General features: G+C 43.4%; 1 protein-coding gene across 1 annotated transcript in view; it reads right to left on the bottom strand.

The window, feature by feature from the left end:
- Positions 1-840: 840 nt before the first annotated feature.
- Positions 841-21,989, bottom strand: part of LOC147718264 (nicotinamide N-methyltransferase-like) — a 59,456-nt gene continuing 38,307 nt past the window's right edge. Inside the window, exon 3 of the mRNA XM_086966668.1 lies at positions 841-1,496. Within this exon, the coding sequence (XP_086822794.1) occupies positions 1,061-1,496 (436 nt within the window). The 3' untranslated portion in view covers positions 841-1,060. The remainder of the gene's footprint in view (positions 1,497-21,989) is intronic.

Raw genomic sequence — 21,989 nt, 5'->3', positions numbered from 1 at the left:
TGTTTCACTCAGAAAATGAGACTTTTTTGTCACACATCGGAGAAGGATAATGTGAGCTTTTGGAAAATATGCTCTTAACATTTAGGAGAAATTCCTAAAAGGAAACCATTTTCTCTCAAACACAGTTCTTTTAATCCCACTAAAGAATCACCAATTTTCAAAGGGTAAAGTCACCTTTGCACACACTACCATATATGCACAATTAGTAGGGCATCATCAACAAATGATTTATATTGTGACTAAAATAAGTTATCATCATTCTTATGTTTTCCTTTGTGTGACCCTCTGAAAAGACTTCTAATGCAATGCACCTCAGCGAGGACCATGACCCGACGACCTTTACTGGCTCCCACAACATGTTTGGCATCAATGGAGGGTCCCTTTCATACCCACCATATGTTCCTAGACATCAAAGTATATCTGGACAGCAAAGGTGGAAGAATCACTAACTTTTTCTGGAGGGCAATCCCTTCATACCCAACCCAAGCACCTATTTGAAGACAACCTTCTCAAAACATACTGATTAGATTTACGTTGAATAATAAAAATGACACTTTCTGAATAATGTTCTTACTATATTTGGTGTAAATCCATTGAGCAGTATTTTCCATATGAAACTAATGTTTTGCTCCCCTCCCCTCTTCTTGGCCTGAGCTTGACAGATCAGTGCCAGATGTTCCACGGAGGAGTCAATAAGGATGCACTTTTTTCTGCGTAGTTTTGTGTTTATTGACTGAACAACACAAAAAGCCTTAAAATTGAATCAGATTCTTTGGTTTATAATGAAAACGAAAACATGTGAACTCAGAAGTTCTCAAAAAGAAAGTCATGTTGACTAGGTAGGATGGATTCATTGTTTATTGATTAGATGTATTAATCAACTACTCACAATCAGTTTTAATCACTTTTGTCATTCAACTCCTTATATTCAGCTTGATGTACCATGTTTAGCTTTTAATATTGTTTCAGTGTGATTTTAATGAAAGTACTGAATATGTAATGGGAAAAATGCAAAATAAACATCATGCTCACCTAAGCTTGTTTTTCCATCAGTGGTAGATTACATTTCTCTTTCTTTGCGCGCTTTTAAAACAGCAAAATATTTATAATCTGTTATATAATTCAACTTTTCTGAATCCCGTTTATAAATGTGCAATCCCTCAATGACATACCCCGCCCCCTTGACAGCATCCTTCAGAAAATCCTCCTCCAAGCAGAAAAGAGGAAACTTGAAGTCACCGCACATGTAAAATGTTGTTTCGAGAACTGCAGTCATTATTAGATGTCCTCCAGTCTTTAACAGTGAAGATACATTTTCCAGAGCTTTGCAGTAGGACTTCTTGTCTGTGACAAAGTGCTCCAAACAGTGTGCCAAGACCAGACAGTCAGCCTGGCGGTGGATGACTGGAGACAGCGGGTTACAGCTGATGACATCATGTTTGAGAACTTGTTGGAATTTCTTTTTAAACATATCTTGCTTCTCAATCCATTTTTTACTGAAAGCAAAGAGATACAACTTGATTAACATGCTTTTAATTGCGGACTCACACATGTTTCTGAAATATGCTTTCTTGATGACTGTTGTATAAGAATTTATAGTAATGTTCAAGTTTTCTGCCGCCACGACCAGTGCTTTAGACCTTGTACCACTCTTTGGACAATTTACATTCTACTAACTCATCATATAGATACCTTTGCATTCCACCCTTCCCTGGCTTCCCCTTAAACATACTGGTGTCATTTTTACGCTTTTTGAATGAGGTGTCTGCTTGATAGAAAAGAGCATTGTGTATGTTTATGAATAAACTTCTTAGAAATTCCAAAACCTAGGCATTTTGATCGAGTCATTGCCTGATATGTCTACAACTAGTGCCTTGTCTACATCTCAGGTTATTAGGGCAATTGTCTAGCAGCAGTCATTTCCCTCACTGTTAATCAAACTTGTATGCCAGTGAAAAAAAGTATTTTCTGCCAAGCAGCAACCTGTGGTAAAAGGAGGGACGTGGCCACTGGGCTCGCTCCATTAGAGGTGCTTGTAGGGCCCTGTATTCCACCTACATACCGAACCCAACTCAGAAAGTGGTCATGTACCCTTGTTAGCTGTACACCTCAAGGTACATAGCTAGTATTTTTGGTGAACCGGCGTGGCTCTGTCAGAGTATTAGATAATTGTTGGCTCCTCTTGCCATCTGTCAGCACGGCTCCCGGAATATCAGGCAGTTACTGCTCTAGGAGTCTAGATGTTCTGGTGCCGGAAGTTCCATCTGGTTTGGTGTCACTTTGATGACTATTCTGCACTGGTTGCACAATTCCTGTCATAGTCTGCTTTTGTCGAATGTTAAGCTATGCGGTGTATTGATTAAAGAGACAGGGCTTGGATAAACCAAGTAAGCAAACAAAAACGGTTTGCTTCGCATCCGCATAGAAGGTGCCAAGTTGGGGGTTGTGGGAGCATCACACTGACTCACACATATCCCCAGGATTTTTATAATAAGGGAAAAGGAAAAGGAAGGAGAGATAATCTGCAAGATTCTGAATTTTCCTCATCCTTGCTCCTTCTATGACACACTTCAAACTGGTTGGGTTGGAGGATCAAAAATGAATGGAGGACCCAGTCATTGTTGCCTTTATTCTGATAGAGCCAGGTAAGAAGTGCATGGTCAGTATGTAAATCAAAGGGCCTTTCTTCTAGGGAATAATGGAAAGTCCTAACACATTTCAGAGCAAGACACTCCTTCTGGACCTTCAATCCCTTCGTGATCCAGCTGTGATAGGACCACCCAAATTCCAGCATCAGAAGCAATAGTCTACGGAACTAAGAGCTCTGTCAAAATCGAGTGACATTAATAAAGGATCGGTAGTGAGGGCGGTTTTCAATTTTTGGAAATCCATGAGTGCTGAGGGAGAGGGCTGTGTGAAGGCTGAAGAGGAGGCTGCTCTCTGCAGCAAATCAGTTAGCGGGTCAGACAATTCCGAACATTGAGGAATGAATCACCCAAATTATCCCAAGAGGCCTAGAAAGGCTTTCATTTTTCTTTTAGTGGTAGGGAAGCGGGTCTGCGATATCGCCTTGAATTTTTCTTATAGAGGCTTGATGACTTCTTCTCCAAGAAGATATCCCAGATATTTGAACTTTTGGTGTGCAAATTTTGAATTCTTGGCATTGATGTGTAGATGGGCTTGCTTGAGCTCTGATAAAATCAACTGGGGACGTCTTAGATGTTCCGACCAGGTATTACCATACATTTTAATGTTATTCAAATAGGCTGATGAACACCTTTGGTGGTTTTAGAGTAGACGCCTTTGGAAGGTGGCAGGAGCACCATGTAGGACAAATAGTAGGTCCATCGGGGTGGCAAAAGCTGTTTTTCTTAGTCTGGAGGGTCAAGGGAGACTCACCAAGACTCTTTGGTTAAATTGATGGTGGTAATACATTGGTTATCTACTAGTTTCTAAACAAGTTTATTCAGTCTTGGAAAGGAGTATCAATTCATTTTAGATATTCACTTAACAGCTCTAAAATAACTATAAAACCTCAGGCTCCCATCTGCTTTTGGCATAAGTTTGAATGGAGTACACAAATCTATTTTTGGAGGAACGACAACTCCCATATGCAACATTTGATCTATTTATACCCGAAGGGCTGTTTTTCAGGCTACTGGAACCCAGTATGGTCGCTGAATCACCACAACACCAGGCTGGTCCTACCTGTTCATCTAAAAAAATAAATCGGAAATTGACTGTTGTACTTGCAAAAGGCTTGTCCTTTCTTCTACACAGAGAGTATTGTTCATGTTGGTGTTTACTATAGTATGGCCCGAGGATTCAGGGGTATCACAGTTTGTACTGCTTTAGGGGGTAGCCCTAGCCATTTCTTTAGGATGTTCATATGGCATATCAAAACCTTCCTTGGTGAAAGCTGTAACTGGTAAGTCACCTTTCTTATCTTTTTGCTTATTTCATATAGTCCATGCCAGTTGGCTTTCATCTTAGCGGAAGAACCAAGACTCATTCACCCACTGTGTACTACCTCCTCTTTTCCCTTTGTGATAGAAAATTCTTTGTTTTTATCTGCTTTTTTCTTAAGTGTTCATGGACTAGGGCCCTTAGTTTACCCAATAGGAGATTGTAGTTGATTTGTATACTCAAGAAGGGAACCTGCCTCCTCTTAAGCATCCCTCTCTTATGCTTCTTTTGTGATTTCAAAGTGGGTGTAGGGTTTTTGGCCAAAGAGCAATTCCAATAACAAAAGTCCTAGGCTATCTTGTACTTGGTTTGCAAGACAAACAGCACCAGTGGTAGCAGCTGTTCCCAGTTTTTACCATCCCCACACAACAGTATGTTTAGGTTCAGTTTGAGGCTTCCCTTATATTCCCTGTCCATCTAGGGATGATGCATCTTAATATGTTTTACGTCTAGTTGCTTGCAGATTTGTCTCATCAACTTTGGAACAAGGGACGTACCTTGATCTGTAAGGATTTCCCTAGTAAACTCCAATCATGAGAAGACCTCTATATGATGTGGGTCAATGACTTGGGTAGAGGTAACCAGCAACGGTATGACCTCTGGATACCTTGTGACAAAGTCAGCTATGACCACCTTGGTTATATGTTTCTCCTCGTGAGCAGATAGCTTTTGAACAGTACAGTCAATCTCTGCTTGATTGATATGCTTCTCTAGTGCCATTTCATTTTCTTTTCACATGTGCGAAGTTAAAGCCTGGCACAAGAGAGTTGGTTGCAAATGTGTAGGACTTTTGATGTGCATTATGCTTTCTCTGTAAAGCATTTGTCAAGTGAAGGTCCCAGACTCCCAACAACAGTCCCCTCATTGCTCAGGCAGGTTTTGATACCCTGGGTTCATAGAGGGAGTCCCGGTAAGGAAAGCAAGGAGGTAAACTTTGGGGGTACTTGGGAACTCTGATTCAGTACTTCTCATGTCATGATGAGTGGCTCTGCCTCCTTTGAACATGTTTGACTTACTTGAGTTCTACCGTTAAAGAAACCAGCAAATCAATGATGGAAAATACAATAACCAATGTGACACCTTTGTACAGAATGTAAAAAGCCACCAATCTGATTGTAGGAGGCACAGGTAATGATGATTAAGGGTTGGTGATTATTCAGTTCCACCAGTAGAATTGGAGTACTTTTTGCAACTCTACATCACTCCTGTATCTCAGAGTTCCAGCCAAATCCCAGCATTTGTTGAGTGCTGATTCCTAGTGTAATTTCTGGTCCCAACAATGTGTGTCTAATGTGGGCGATTGGGTGGTTGAACTTATTTGTGATCAGAAGGCTTTTGTTTGATTAGAAACATCCACCCCAGTGGCAGTAAGATCAAATAGAGACACTTTTCACTCTAGCCTAAATAACAGCGTGATTAGTGCGTCATTCCTATTTCCACCCATTGGCTGAATCCTGCTGAGTTCAGCCCAAATATTCTGATTATATATTGAATGAACAACACACTGAAGTGAAGCTTTTATTGCAACACAAAACTTATAACATATTTACAATCATGATTTTTTTTCCTCTTTTTAATCCATTCAGAAGTGTTCACATTGTGCTTTGCACTGCTGAAGGTATGTGTTTTAAAACATTAAGGAGCGTATTTATCATGTAGTCTATTATGCATCACATACTGGTATACATGGGTTATGCAACTACGAAGTATAATTCAGCGAGCCGCAAGAGGCCACCCTGCATAGCCCTGCATGGCTTGATAAATTTAGAGTGATGCACCACTGCGCAAATCACTGAATTGTGTTAGTCTGCTCCAAGAAGGCATTCCATGGATGTGGCATGGTGGCCGCCATACATCCACCCATAGATTTAGGTGCATTCCTAGATTGGTAGACCTGGGAATATGTGAAAATGCTGCACCTCCCCCATTAAGGTAGATGTGCCAGGTGAGGTGAATGCTACAGCACAAACAGAAAGAGGAAAATGCCTTACAGGATGTTTTTTGTGCATGGAGGTGTCAATTCGTACACAAAATCTATCCTGTTTAAAAAGCACCACAGTGCAAAGGGGCCTGAATTGGCACTAGCCAGCAGTTTCTGCACTAATGCAAGGAAATGACTGAAATGTCCCATATAATGTTAAATACGTTCAGTTCCTGCCTTTTATCTTTCATGCAGTGCAGCACATCACTGTAACTTGCTGCCCGCAATGAAAGTTTGGAGAATGTGCCCCTAAAAGTTTAATTCCTAGGTCACACTGAGAGCTGCAAAAAGTTAATAGTGCTCATCAGTGTGCTGTTTCCTTTCTGCTGTCGGTATTGTCTTTGCAAACAATATGGGCATGGGTCACAAAGGTATTTCCAGGGTTCACAAGGGAGAATGTCATGGCCATACCTGTGCTCCCTTGTGACCCTTAACTGAAGCACATGCATTGGGTAAGCTCATACATTTAATGTTTGAATTATATGATATAAAGCTAATATTTTATCCACGCTGAATTATCTGTATAGAAGTATGTCATTCAACTTGTTTTCTGTGTAAAGGTTTCATTTTGTTATGGGTTAAATGGAAACCAGCCCTTATCTTAAGGACACATAGGGCCAGATGTAGGTGGCCATTTACCGGCCGGTAACAGCCGATTTCGGCCATTACCGACCTGTAAATGGGTTGTTGGGATGTAGGGGGCCAATTTTACAGATTTACAGAATCAGTATTTTTACCGATTCGGTAACTTTTAGATGTAGGTGGGACTCTTCTGAGTCCCAAAGGCCTTTCAGATTCGGTATTTTACCACCCAATCCAATTGGGTGGTAAAATACCGAATCCAGGTGTGCATGCACATGTGTGCATGCACACCTATGCCATGTGACAGACAGACATGCCTTTAGGGCATGTCTTTGTGCCACATGGCACACATGCCTATATTTGCGGTGCTAGAGGGTGTCAAAGTGACACCCCCTGCACCCTTGCTAGAATCGGTATTTACTGAATCGGTAAATACCAATTCGATAATGCCCATTGATTCCTATGGGCTTCAATGCCCATAGGAATCAATGGGCATTACCGAATCGGTATTTACAGAATCGTTAAATGCTGAATCTTAACGATTCGGTATTTGCCGATTCTGTAATACCTACATCCCCCCGCTCTATTTTACCACTTCTTAAATACCGAATCGGTAAAATTCGGCATTTAAGAAGTGGTAAAATAAAATTACCTACATCTAGCCCATAGTCCCCTATGCTTTACTGATGAATGTCTGTCTATTGAATTTGATTATATATTGGTAATTTAGGATCAATGCTTTTCTATTGATAAACTCTATATTATGCTACTAATTGTTTTGAAAGTGTCTATTTATTTCTTCAATGGCCACCATTGTATCAGAGCTTGGAATAATGATGCAGTCTTCCAGCATATAAAATGATCAATCCTGCAGGTATGGACATATAATGCTATAGTTCAGAGTTGTACCCTTCATGTAGTTTCAGAAAGGGGCAATAACCCCTTCACTGCTAGGCCTTTTCCCCTCAATGCCACATCTTGATTTAGCTATTTATGGTAGTCCGTACTTAGGCCACAGTAAATAAGTGTCCATATAAGGAATCTGCACCAAATTTACATCCCTTTTTGTCATCATCCTGGGCGTTTCAAAGGTACCCAGTGTTGCTGGATTTCCATGGAGGGGACTGAGAAAGTAGCCAAAATACAGCTGCATTTTGTTTTGTTTTTTCAAAAATGGGAAAAAAGTACTGCAGAAGGAAGTGTCATTTTTCCCCTGCAAATGGTATCAATTCAGTTGAATTCAAAATCTTTATTCTGATACAATAAATATCCATAAAAGCACAAGTCCAGAATCTCAAACATCACAATTTTTAAATCAGTTAAAAAAAAGGGTGGGATTAAAAACATGGCGGAATTCATTCATCACCTTCATCAAATACATACAGCAATTCATCATATTTACAAATGCAGTAAAAAAAAAACTCCACTAGATATATCTACAATATATACAAGTGAATTTTGCAAGGAATATAAATCAATAGGTACACATGGAATTGCGGGCATGTACTGCCGCTTTCAGAAAGGATCCTACTCGGATGGTTAGCTCCTCATCTTCCAGAGTAACAATGTGCCCATGGTATCAGCAAATATTTGCCCTGCTACAATCACCATCTGCCCAGCTGTAAGGGACAGGATGACTTTTATGAGACAACCAACATTTTCTCCACAGTTTTGGAATTTTAGTGGGACATAGTCTATTTTTCCCACTATTTGTACTTTCAACCTCCTAAGGATAGGACAGGATAACATTTATAAAGCGCACTAATACCCAAGGTGTCATGGTGCTGGGCAGACAGTGAGGAGAAGAGAGGCACAGATCAGCCAACTATGACGAAAAAAAGCCAAGTTTGAAGCAGCTTGCTAAATGCAGGAAAAGATTCAGTGTTGGAGATAGAGGGGGGCAGGGTGTTCCAGAGTTTGGCGGCTGCTACAGAAAAGTAGCATCTGCTCCATCTGGCCCTTCTGAATTTAGGAGGGTTCAGTTTTTTTTCTGAGAGGAAGATCTCAGGGTCCTGAAAGGGGTGTAACATTGGAACATGGTTTTCCGCTGTGGCAAGACTTTACTGTTAAAGGCCTTATAAACTGCACTAAGGACCTTATAGGAGATGTGCTTCCTACTGTGGAGCCAGCCCAAAGCACAGATACCCTCCCTGGCTGATTGCTGCTTTGGAATGTTGAGGAGCAGACTGGTCATGCAGTCTGAACAACCTGAAGCATGTTCACGAAGCCACATTGATGTTGAGGTACAAAGCATTGCAGTAATCAAGCCTGGAGCTGACTAATGCAATAATGGTGTGCCGATGCAGTTTGGACAGAAAATACTGTAGCACATTTCTAAGGGTTTTTAAGATATAGAAACAGTTGCTAACAGTGCGCCGACCTGAGCGTCAACAAGTAAGTGACCCCCAGGATTTTTTATGTCCTATTCAGGATGTGAAGGAGACCACATTCTGCTGGACACTAGGCATTGGACCAGATTAAATACTGTGGACTAAATACTAGTATCTCAGTTTTATCTGCATTAATCTTAAGTGAGTAAGCCTTCTTTCAGGCGATATGGCTTGCCATGCAATAGTTATAATTTTCTGCGACCAATAGCAAATCATTTTGTCCGCATAGGAAATCACCTGGAATTTGAATTTGAATTTAAAATTATTTGTTCAGCGCACTTTTACCCAGCGGTTTCATGGCGCTATGTGTGATGCAGTGGACGGTAGCAGCTGGGAGAGGTTTAGGCAGTATAGGCTTAAGCAAATAGGAAGGTTTTAAGATCCTTCCGGAACTGAGGGTAGGAGGGAGATGTTCGGAGGGCGACAGGGAGGGAGTTCCAGAAAGCTGGAGCAAGGACAGCGAACTTTGCTCCACCCGCCCTCTGTTTTTTAAATCGAGGAATGGCTAGGAGGGCCAAATGAGAGGAGCGGAGTTCTCTGCCTGGGAGATAAGGCTTAATAGCAAAGCATATAAACTCGGGGGCGGTGCCCGACCTTGCCTGGAAGGTGAGGCAGCCAAGTTCAAAAAGGGTGCGCTCTTTTACCGGCAGCCAGTGCAGTGCTTTAAGTAATGGAGTGGCCCGGTGAAATTTAGGTAGGCCATAAATCAGGCGAGCTGCCTGGTTCTGCACCAGCTGCAGGTGGTGGATCGCATAGGTGGGGGCCCCGTTGTAGATTATGTTGCCATAATCGATCCGCGATAGTACCATGGCCAGCATAATCATTTTTAGAGCAGAAGGGAGAAAAAAATGAGAGACTTTCCTGATTACTCTGAGGGAGAAAAAACAAGAGGAGACCACTGAACCAACTTGTGAATGGACAGAGAGTTGTGGGTTTAAGAGAATCCCAAGGGTTTTAACTTTGGGTACCGGGAGTGGGGGGACACCAAGGGGCGGGGGCCAAAAGGAGGGGGACCACGGACTGCAACCACCTCCGGTCAAGACCAACTCGGTCTTGTCCGGGTTGAGTTTAAGGTGGTTGCAGTTCATCCAGTCCTGGATGAGCTTCATGGTTGTCTGAACATTTTGGGCAGATGAAGGTGAGTGGGAGAGGTTAAAGATTAGCTGAAGGTCATCGGCGTAATTAAACACCGTGACCTCCAGCTGCTGTAACATAAAAATGAGGGGGTATATGTATAAATTAAACAAAAGAGGGGAGAGCGACGATCCTTGGGGGACCCCGCACTCTACCTTACGGGAGGCTGCGGCGAAGCCAGCCAAATGGACCGCTTGAGCTCTCTCCGCTAGAAAGGACTCGAGCCATGAGAAGGCCAGGCCCGCCCTGACACGGTTGAGGAGAATGGAGTGGTCCACCGTGTCAAAAGCGGCGGACAAGTCCAGGAGTATCAGAGCTTGCGGAAGGTTGATGTCAATACCTTCTCGCAGTGTGTCTATTACTGAAATCACCACCTTCTCCGTAGAGTGCAGGGGGCGGAAGCCAGCTTGACAGGGAGAGAGGCAATGATTTGCCTCTACGTGAGTGCTAAGGGTGGACGTGATGTGGGATTCAAGGATTTTTGCTAGATAGGGCAGAAGGGAAATGGGACGGTAGTTAGAAGGGGCAGATGGGTCGGCGTCAGGTTTTTTTATGATGGGAATGACAACCGCCGATTTATGAAAGCTGGGGACTGTGCCGTGTTTGAGTGAGTCATTAAGCAGAATCAAAGGTGGGATAGGGCAAGCCAGATAGATTTCCCTAAGGATATGAGCTGGGGCAAAATCCAGGGGGGAGCCTGACTTTACCCGACGGAGCAGTGGGGGGAGTGTATCGTTGGTTAACAGCGGAAAGGTGGTCAGTTTAATGGCTGTTGGGGGTGGGGAGGGATTGACAAATGTAGGGGAAGGCAGGGCAATGTTAAGTTTGATTTTAGCAACTTTATCAATGAAAAACTCGTTGAGCGAGTTGCAAAGGGTCTGGGAAGGGGGGATGGTGGCCGTGGTTCTGCTGGATGATGCTAGTTCATGGACGGTGGAAAAAATTTCCTTTGAGTGAGACTCTGCTGCCAATATCCTGTTTGTGTAGAATCAGTTTTAGCCTCGAGAATGCCTTTTTTATAAGTTTGTAAAACAGACAAGTAGGTAGTCTTAAGCTCGGGGCTGTGTGATCTTCTCCAGGCTCGGTCGGCTCTCCTTGCAGCTAGTTTCTTTTCTTTTAAGTCTGGGGTGAACCAGCGATTGGCCGCATGAGCCCGCTTGACTGTAAGTCGCCTTAGGGGGGCGAATTCGTCACCTGCCAGGGTCAGCCAGTTGTTAATGGCCGTCAGCTGGGAAGTAGCTGCAAGGCCTGAAAGGTCAGGACTGGTTTTGGCCAGGGTCGAGCAGAGAGAAGACAAGTCGGTTTTGCCCCATTTTCTAACCCAGATGTTCTTGGGGAGCTGTGGTTTGGCCTAAGTGTTAAAGAACAAGGAGCCCTGGGGTACTGCACAAGGGAGGCTAAAACCTCTGTAATTGATGATGTTCATTCTCCCTGTCATGAAGAAGTGGAGAAGACTATCCCATAACTCCCAGTTCCTGCAGATATTGAACCATGATCAGAGTGTAAATGGCATACAAAGATCTGAAGGTTTATGGCACATTAGGAGATGCTTGGTTTTCAGTAATTTGGGGGAAGATGGTAAGAGATCTGAGTTATCCTGAGAACCATGGGGCTGATGGTTTAGCTCTTCTGAGGATGCAATTTTTAAAAGGGGCAGAACTGTCAAGGGACTTATTGATTCAGTTGTGGAAACCCTTTGCCATGGGAGAGACTGGGATGTATCCTCTCACACAGGGAGCGGCCAAGGCAGCCTCACATTTTGTAGCTGTAAGATTGTTCAGTCTCCTTCAGTGAATACATTTTGGTGTGTTGTCCTCCTTCACCGTAAATGGAAGGCTAGGACAGACTTTGAACTCAATTAACCAGTGGTCCACCCAGCTAAGGGGCTGCACATTCTTAATCACTAAGCTATCATGGTTGATGAAAATGCTGTCCAAGGTATGGCCAGCAGTATGGGTAGGAGATGAATTCTAGGAGGAGTACTGAGTCCTTGTCCTGTCGTTTTTGACATGATAGATAAAATCTCCTAAAATGGTGAGATGAGTAGTGGTGACAAACGGCTCCAGTGTTTTGCACCAAGATTCCGAAAACCTGGTTCTAGGACCTGTTGGGTGATACACTAGACAGCCTGACAAATTATAGTTTTTGGACAGCTTAATCTCAAAGAAGGCTGTGCAAATAAGTGAATCCCGAGCCACCATGGCCAAACTTCTTCTAGTTAGCGGTAGAACTGTGTATTAAACTATTAATGGATCCCAGGAATCTATACATTTCTCATCAGTAGACACAATTCTGAATTCAGTAAGAGGTCATTTGTGATGATTCTTCAACATTTTCCTATAGAAATTTACAGTAGAAAAATAAGAATATTGAAATTGAGTTTTTGGTCCTGGGCTTGGTGGCCATCGAGAGAAACCTACCAAACCCAGATATTTCTGAAAACTACCCACCCAGTGAGTCCAGTGATGTGTGGCTTGCATGGATCTTCCAGAATTTTCTTACCCAGAATACCCTGCAAACCTCAAAGTTAACTACCAAATCCTATGTTCCTCTTATTTCTGTCTGTGATCACTGCAATGTAACAGATTTTCTACCACCCAGCTTTTCCCTCAATCTCCCGAGTAAAATGATACCTCACTTGTGTGGGTTGGTCAAGGGCATGTGACTGTGAAGGGCCAAAACATACAGGGTTTGAAGGGATAGCACAGCAAGCTATAAGCGCTATATTTCTTTTATATGAGGTCTTACTCTGAGTCTGCACTGAACACCCACATTTGTGAGATAGAATTTTTATCTGGAGACCAAGGGGAACTTTGGGTGGTACGACATTTGTGCTGGTATGGTGATCCCAGGCCGGCATCTAAGGAAAATGCAATTTTGGGGGTGAATTTGAGGTTTGCACAGGATTCGAGATAGGAAACATTAGGGGGATTCATGCAAGCTACACTTCCATGGGCTCCCCTTGGTAGCTAGTTTTTAAATCTGTCTTGGTTTGGTAGATTTCCCTAGATGCCCACAGAGCCTGGGACCAAAAATTCCAGGGACTCCCTGGCAAAACCAACACTTTTTGTGGTCTCTACAGTATATTTTGTTCTATGTACTGTCATAGGCACTAAGCCTACCAACACAATGCTGGTTGTGTGGCTATTGGGACTCACCACAGATTTACAGAAATTACCATCACAGAAAATTGAGGAAAATGTGTTGTTATTAGTTTACAAAGTTTGAGGTTTCCAGGGACTTTGGGTAACAGAACCTGATTAGAAGCACAACCCCATCCTGGACTCCCTTAGAAGTCTAGTTTTAAAAATGTATAGGTTTGCTAGGTTTCACTATGTGCCAGGTGAGCAGGGGTCCAAAATCCACAGCTTGGTACACTTCAAAAAAAAGGGTTAGATTTCACTGTAAATTTTTGATGAGTCCAATTTGCATTTGAGGTGTTTCATGTCACAAAATTATTATGCCTAACCGCACAAGTGAGGTACCATTTTTATTGGGAGACTAAGGGGAATGCTAGGTAAGTGGAAGTTTGTGGCTGTCAGAACTATGTGTTCTTTAACAAAGTTTCACAGATTCCAGATTGTTTTGTCACAGAAATATGAGGAAAATAAGTTTTTTGTTTTACAACATTTGAGGTTTGCAAGGAATTTGGGTAAACATAACCTGATATTAGCCACAAAAGTCGCCCTATCCTAGATTCCCCTGGGTGTCTACTTTTAAAAAATGTACAGGTTTCCTAGGGTTCCCTAGGTGCCACCTGAGCTAGGGTCCAGAATCCACAGCTTGGCACAATGAGAAAAAAGGTCAGTTTTCACTAGAAAAATATGATGTGTCCTATTTGTATTTTGGCCCTTTTCCTTTTGCTAGCACTATACCTACACACACAAGTGAGGTACATTTTTATCAGGGGTTGTGGCTGCCAACACATTCCAGAACTTTCCATCACAGAAATTTGATGAAAATGAGTTTTGTTTTACAAAGTTTGGGTTTGGAAGAGATAGCAACATAATCTGGTGAGAGACACACAGGTCACCCCCTCTTGGCAGGGCATGGGAAGCAAGAAAAGAAAGATAAAGAAAGAAGAATAATCCTTCTTCACTAGTTGTCTGTGCAACTTGTGAAATCATATAGTGTGTGGTCAAGGGTTGCGCTCATCCTCAGGATGTACAGGCTTGCTAGGTTTCCCTATGTGCCAGATGAGCTAATGCCAAACATGTACATCTAGGCACATTGCAAAATAGAGTCAGGGCCTAGTGGACTTTCTGTCCCCCTATGGGACAGATTGAAGGCAACTGCACTGATATGCCCACAAAGGTAGAGCAGGAAGACTGTGCCATTTTTTATTGGGGAGTGAGGTCATTGGCATGTCCATTGTGGGCAACTACCACCCCTACACTAAGAAAAGTAAATAGTCCCTCATGCCTAATAGGCTTGTTGCCCCCTGGGGGAAGATTGGGGGCTATTATTTTACCTACCCTGTAGTGTAGTTCCTATATTCCTAATAGGCTCTGCGCATTGGAATAATATATCCTGTAGATTAGACGTAGGACTGAGGTCGGCTATGTCTCTACTAAACTTAATTGTGTGTGCCAGCTAGCTCAGAGGTCACTAGAAACTTTCTTGAATTCACAAGAAGGGATTAGGCTCTGACAAACGCATAAACATGACAACTTTGTTTCCTCAATTAAAACTTATTTTCAGCGTTGTGGAAACAATAGACATTTCACTCAGTCAATTGTGCATGCTTCGTTTTACCAGAGGTGCAGAGAAATTGATAGACGGGCGTTTTCAATAAATGGTGTTATTGAAGTCTTCTTTCTCAAGCATAAGAAATGAACTGCTACAATTGTAAAACTGTTAGCAAAATATAATGCATACAGTATAAATAGTAGAATAAAATAATACTGTAAGAACATTGTATGGTTCCTAAACCATAGAAAAATACATATTTAAATAACAGAGGCTAAAAGTAACAAACTGGTGCTTCTAAACTACGCCTACCCCAATGTACCTAACCTAACCTTAGTATGAGGGAAGAAGTAAGTGAGGTGTAGCATAAATGTAATATTTTGCCAAGAATCTGCCCAAGATTTCTCTAAGGGTCTAATCCGCTCCGTACCTTAGTTCAGAATGAAGAAGGCTGGTCTCAGGACTTGATTCCCAGCAACCCGCAAGGGTAGCTTTAAAACACTGGAGCAGGAGAAAAGACAGGGTCTCTCTCAGTGTGTCTGCTGGAGGTTCGGCTTCCTTCGGCACTTGCTGTAGCAGGCTGCGTCGGGCAAGTAGATAGTCAAGCTCGTCCAAATCACCGCGTTTGCTTGGGCACGTGTGGGCATATTCATACCTTGAAGGTGCCTGGTTTGATGTATGGTTGGACATAATAACGTCATCAAAGAGTCTCAGTTCTTTGAAAACTCCATGAGTTGTTGGATAAAACAGTGCTCAAGCAAGGGGAAGTCCCTGACTGCTGAAGGCTGTTTTTTCCAGGAAATCATTGTGGTTTTTCAGAACTAGTGGAAGTAGCCCCTGCCGTTTTTGGACTGCATGAGCTCTGCCTAAATATGGTTATGATTTCTATGCCTATATAAGGATAAGGTGAGATATACCTATATAAGGGCATGAATTGGGAAACTTACAATAGGGTCCTAAAATAATACATAACAATCCCCTAGGGGAAGCAGAAAGACTTTGGACCCCATTTATGTGGGGTGAAGGCATGGCCATGCCAAATGTCGGTGGACCCACCCCTCTTTTTACATAAAAAGAAATGATCCCTGGTGGCTAGAGGGCTTTCTGCCTCCCAGGATTGAAGATCAGTGTTAATTACCCCCATCTGCCCCACAGGGGATAATGATGACTGTCCCATTTGTGTTTGGGGATGGGGCCATTGGTATGCCTATTTTGGGGAGACCCCCATGCCTACATATAAAAACTAAATATTTGCTGGTCCCTAGTGTTTTTTTTTTGCCCCCTGGGAGGCACAGGGGTGAAAGTCTGTTTAAAATGTAATTTAGGTAGGGGAAATGTCTTGCCCATTGTGGACAGCCCCCACTCCTGTTTCATAAAAACTAAAAACATCCCTGCTGTCTAGTGGGCTTTCCGTACCCTCAGATGGCTGATTGGGGACAATAACCCCTTACATGCCCACAGGGAGGCAGAAAGACGTTCCAGTTCATTTGGAGGGGTGGGGGCATTGACAAGTCCATTTTCTGTATCCTCCAACCCTAAGTGTACCTTAGGGGCAGATTAAGGGCTTGGACGGAGAAGACTGTTTTCAATTTAATTTGGGTTGGGGTCCCAACGCTCTTTTACAACAAAACATCCCTGTTACCTAGTGGGGTTTCTTCCATCCTGCGTAGGCATATCAGGGATCATAACCCCCATCTGCCCCTGGGGCAGAGAGAATGTGGAGGTTGTTGTTTTGGTCCACCACCACCATGAATTTGCATTGAAAAAATCCCTGTTGACCAGTGTGCTTTCTGCCCCACTTGGGAACATTGGGGGCTGGAGCTCCCATTTGCCCCCAGTGGGGCAGAAAGATTAAATGTGCTCAGAAACTTTGGGGGAATCAATGGCCTTTGCCCAAGGACCACTCCCCCCTCACTGGTGTCTAGATGGTGGATCCCAGCTTTGGGTACCATTGGAAATCAGAGATTGTCCCCTTTCCAATGATATCCCTTCCATTTGCCTAGAGCTGAGGGGACTGTGATAGCCCCATGAGCACTAAGGCATTGAAGGTAGAATGAGCCCATAAGCTCATTTCCTTATTGTTTTCAGTGAAATGATGTCAGTATAATGTGCACTCTGATTGTCATTTCACTCAAAACCCAGAACAGCCTCGAAAACTGAGGAAACTCATCCCCTGTCTATTTTGGAGTAAAGGAATTCCCTCTGGTGCCTCTACCAGAGAGATTTCAGTGCTATTTGTGTAGACGGCCAGGAGCTGTCTGATGCACATAAGCAATGTTGCTTCGGATGGCTCCTGGACACATGACGCATGAAAAGGGTAACAAAAAAATGACTGCTCACAATTTGCTAATACGATTTATTTTTCCCACCTGAAATATAGCCGCTAGCCTTTTTGCAGGTAACAAAAGATCTGGGAGCCCGTGCATCACGTACCAATCAACGGTGTCTATTTTAAATTTTGCTAAGCGTGTTGGGTCTAAGCACATACTGACTTTGATTGAGACATATAAACATATAAACATAAGTATATTCCAATTTTAGCTTAAAGCTGGTCATTTGGGGGTATGAGACAACCAATAGCTTCAGAGTTCAAGAATATATGATTCCGTAATTGACTGCTAGGTTTATCACTTAATAGTTCCCACTATTTTGCCCATGGAGAGCTCGGACACAGATATGCTTGAGATCAAACTAAACTTGATCCCGGGTTACTGTGGCTGTCGGTATGGGATACTATATATGGTACCTTAAACAAAGACATAACACAGGGTTGTTTGGCTTGTGACCATGGGCACACAATCCCTTGTCTTAAACATATAAGGCGACTATAAAACTTCTTCAGGCGGCCTGATCAACATTTTACATCCACAATGATGTGTTGCTTTTATGAAACCAGTACTAGTTTTACAAAATACTACCTGCACACCATTTGTAACATTCTCAGTTGACACTGTATGTGTTGAAGCCAAATAGATCATTACCCACATCATGTATTGACATGAAGTTAGTTAAATATTTCAATCAATGAAGTGTATTGACCCAGTCATGTTAATTGAAGACAACACTTGCATAAACACCACCTGCTTAGTGTTACAATCCTCATGCTACTCTATGCCTTGCTAATCCATCGCATGTGTCCTCCCTTGCAATCATGTGTGCTCCTTTCAGCTCTTCATATCATGTCTCATAAACATAGCAAGAGTCACTGCTGTGTGCTGTTGTTCCTGTTTGGTAGCATTTAGACCAAGTTTGATCAGGCATACTACATCACAGGGTCCATTACGGTTGTGAGGGTTCCTTTTGTACTAAGAAAAAAATGCAGGCTTACCCTCCTTGCATAATTCCATGCAAATTCACAAAGTTTCCCATTAATTCCAAAAATGCAGAACATTAATAAAGTTATGCTCACTCCTACTCAACATCAAAAATCATTCAATACAGACCTCCTGTACCCCTGGTATGCACTGAATACCTGAATATCCCCATGAACCTGCACTGCCTAAAACCAATACACTGAGGTCAACCAAAAAAAGAACAAAAATGCTCAGATCCTACAAAGGCTTCACCATGGACAACATAAATAATTATGGGCTTAAAATCCGTTCCGCTCGCGGAATTTGCTCATTTTCGGCAAATTCACAATCCGCAAACTCTCACGAATTTGCCGAAAATTCGCAAATTCCCACGCAGCAGATTTTTTTGCTTGGTGATACAATATTTCGATGCGCGGCGTTCACTTACCGTCATTCAGCGTTTGCAGAGTTGTTTTTCTCAATGTTTTGCATGTGCTGCGCCATTTTGGATCTTGCTGCGGGATCTCTTTAATGTAAACATCATGGAGGGCAGGGATGGCATTGGATTGTGGTGATTTGTGTGTGTTTTTCGATTTTTTGGCTGTTGTTGGGGTCTTTTGCCCAGGGGTACTCTGTGGTGCATGGGCCTAGACTTTCTGTGGGGTGTCTTGAATTTGAACATGATTGAGGGCATGGATGGCATTGGATTGTGGTAATTTTTGTGTGTTTTTCGATTTTTGGGCTGTTGTTGGGGCCTTTTGCCCAGGGGTACTCAGTGGTGCATGGACTGAGTCTTTCTGTGGGGTCTCTTTAATGTAAACATCATGGAGGGCATGGATGGCATTGGATTGTGGTGATTTTTGTGTGTGTTTAGATTTTTTGGGGTGTTGATGGGGCCTTTTGCCCAGGGGTACTCTGTGGTGAATGGGCCTAGTCTTTCTGTGGGGTGACTTGAATTTGAACATGATTGAGGGCATGGTTGGCATTGGATTGTGGTGATTTTTGTGTGTTTTTTTGAGTTTTTTGGGGTGTTGATGGGGCCTGTCCATGTGGGTGGGGGCCATTTTGAGGACTGGTACAGGCAGGGCCTGGCCATGTGGTGGGGGTCTAGGGGCCATTTTGAAGCCAGGCAGTGTGCTTTGTTGTGCCATAGGCCTGCACCCAGTATGCCATCCTTTCATCCATTATGCCCAGGGGTACTCTGTCAGTGGTGCATTTTATTGGTCTTTCCATTTTGCGGGGTGGGTATAATAAAAATGCTTACTTAAAACTAATAATTGAAGCGCTACATAAGTAACAATTATTTAACTGATGTTCCTCTGGCTTTGTTTGCTTTTAGGTGCAGAAAAACGAATCATCAGCCTCATCGTTCCTCATCATCAGAGCCAGGAACAAGTCCTGCTGCGGTGTGTGCAGCACAACGTCACGTGTGGCCAAAGACAACTCTGCAACTTGTGCAACTGCGGCCTGCTGTTCTGACATCTGAAGAAGATGGCCCCAAAAAAAGTTCCCCGTAGCTCCTCTAGCAAAGAAAGTTGCCAGTAAGGAGCAGAAGAAGCAAGTGGTGCCACTTACCAAGGACACTGGTGTGCCGACCGCCACATTTTTTGGGAAAAAAAGTACACCTGCAGCAGCAGCGGGGTCTGCTGGGGACCAAGCTGGGTGCAGCACGCCGCTCCATTGGGCTCAGTGCCACCACCAGCACGCCAACTTAAGTCCAAGCCCTTGGGTGCTTTAGAGGCAGCCAGTATAGTTGTTCAATCACCATCAACTAGTGATGTTGACTCATCGCAAGAAAGTAGCAGCATCCCTCAATAAACACAGGTTGTTGTAACTCATCTGACGAGTGTTCAACAAACCACAGCCGCAACAACAACCACATTTGCAAGTACAAGTACATGTGGAAGTAGAGGCAGCGCAAGGAGATGCGCAAGCAGAGGTGCATGGAGCGGCACAAGTGCCCACAATAGTTGTTCCTCCCGAAGTTTGGGCACATCAGGAAATCAACATTCAAGCCGAGGTATCATTTGAGGAAGCCACTCCCCCTGATCATTCATTGTCTTCCAGATCCCTAGCAAGGAAAAGATCAAGGATGGTGTGTACATCTTCTTCAAGCCCCCTTCCTTCTGATGATATGGATCCAAATTGGGAACCACCACTGCCGTCTGAGAGTGAGGCACACCATGATCTGACAAAGGTGGCTAAGCGTAAAAGGAAGGTCCCCAAAACTCTCGTACTTATGGAGTGTGATGATGACGCTGAACAAGAAGTGGCGTATACTACTGCTGATGAAGACTCTCATGACGTCGACGCAGTCATCATAAACGTCACTGCAGTCCCAGCAGGCATGCAGCAAACAGAAATTTTTACCCTAGCCCGAAAAGCTGCTGAGCGTGATGTTGTCGACAAGGCAATGGGACCACCACCAATGCAATTAACTAGTACACCACCACCTACCACTTCCATATTTTCTAGCCTGATGGGACCTCCGTCCACCTCGACCTCCATTTCCTCAATTAGTGGTGCTGCAAGTGCACACCGTAGTAAAGTTCGGCAACACACATCCTCCACTTCATCTGGCATTAGCATTACCAGTATCGCCTCCTCCGCCCCCACAGACATTTGAAGTCCGCAGTTTGGGACTTCTTTAGTGTTAGCCCAACAAGGGAAAACATAGCCATTTGTACCATTTGTAAGCATGGAGTTAGTCGTGGTAAGCTTGGTACCAACTATGCTACCGGAGGCCAGAGAGGTCATCTTGAGAGACAGCACACAGTCAAATGGCATGCACACCTAAAGGAGATCAAGGAAGCCCGAATTGCAAGTCAACAAACTGTATCCGTTGATGTTTCATCTGATAATGACGAGGAGGAAGAAGCATCAAACATTTCTTCACCTACACCCAGTACCCCTGTCAGCAGCACACCCCCTGCAATATATATGAGCCACACTAAGAGTGTGGGAGAGAGTGAGACACCAATGCGAAAAAGTTCATCATCACCGAGCATAACTGGGTCAAAGAAGTCATCATCATCATCATCCCGTAAAATGGTCCAGCTCACCATTAGAAGCATGTTGTTTTCAGATGCACCATTTGAACGCAACCACCCAATGACGCATCTGTATAACATTAAGCAGGCTAAAATGCTAGTGCTGGACCTTCTCCCTTTTACTTTTGTGGAAGGGGTTGGTTTTCTTGAATTAGTGGCAACGCTCTGCCCTAAATAGAAGGTTCCTAGCCGTTTCTATTTTGCCAGCATTGCGGCCCCAGCACTACATGAAGATGTGCTGGAGGTGATTGGGGCAGCTTTGCAGAAGAGTGCTGTTCACACTATACATCTGACAACAGACATGTGGACCAGTTGCCAAGCCGTTGATTACATGTGCATCACTGAACACTGGGTCTCTTTTTCAGGGGTTAAAGCAAAGCTAAGAGCAGGTGTTGACCCGGACAACGTTTTTAAAGCTGCTCGGAAACATGCAACACTAGCCATGTTTGGCATGTCATACAGGAGAAAACATTTTGCATGCTTTTAACACAAAGGTGTTACAATGGCTGTCCCCAAGAAAACGCATGATTGGTTATGTTTCCACGGATAATGACGCCAATGTAGTTAAGGCCATGGATATGGGTAACTATTTCAGAGTGCCGTGTTTAGCGCACTGTAAAAACCTGGTTGTTAAAAAATTCTTGAGTGAAGAAAGTCCAGTGTGCGAGTTACTGACCACCTGCCGAAGAATGTGCACACATTCTTTTAAGGCCCGGAAGCAGCTGAGGTGCCTGCAACATGAACATAAACTGCCAGTGAAAGCACTCATCCAGGAGGTGGCAACACGTTGGAACTCAACCTTCTACATGCTTGAGCGTCTGTTTAAGCACTGTGGGGTAGTCGATCAGTATTTCTTTCCACAGGGTGCAGCTATGAAGGACCTGAGGATACATGTGTAGCAATG

The sequence above is a fragment of the Lissotriton vulgaris genome, chromosome 4_1 (genome assembly GCF_964263255.1).
Source record: "Lissotriton vulgaris chromosome 4_1, aLisVul1.2, whole genome shotgun sequence".
In the NCBI taxonomy this organism is placed as follows: domain Eukaryota; kingdom Metazoa; phylum Chordata; class Amphibia; order Caudata; family Salamandridae; genus Lissotriton; species Lissotriton vulgaris.
This window is presented reverse-complemented; position numbering and strand designations above follow the sequence as displayed.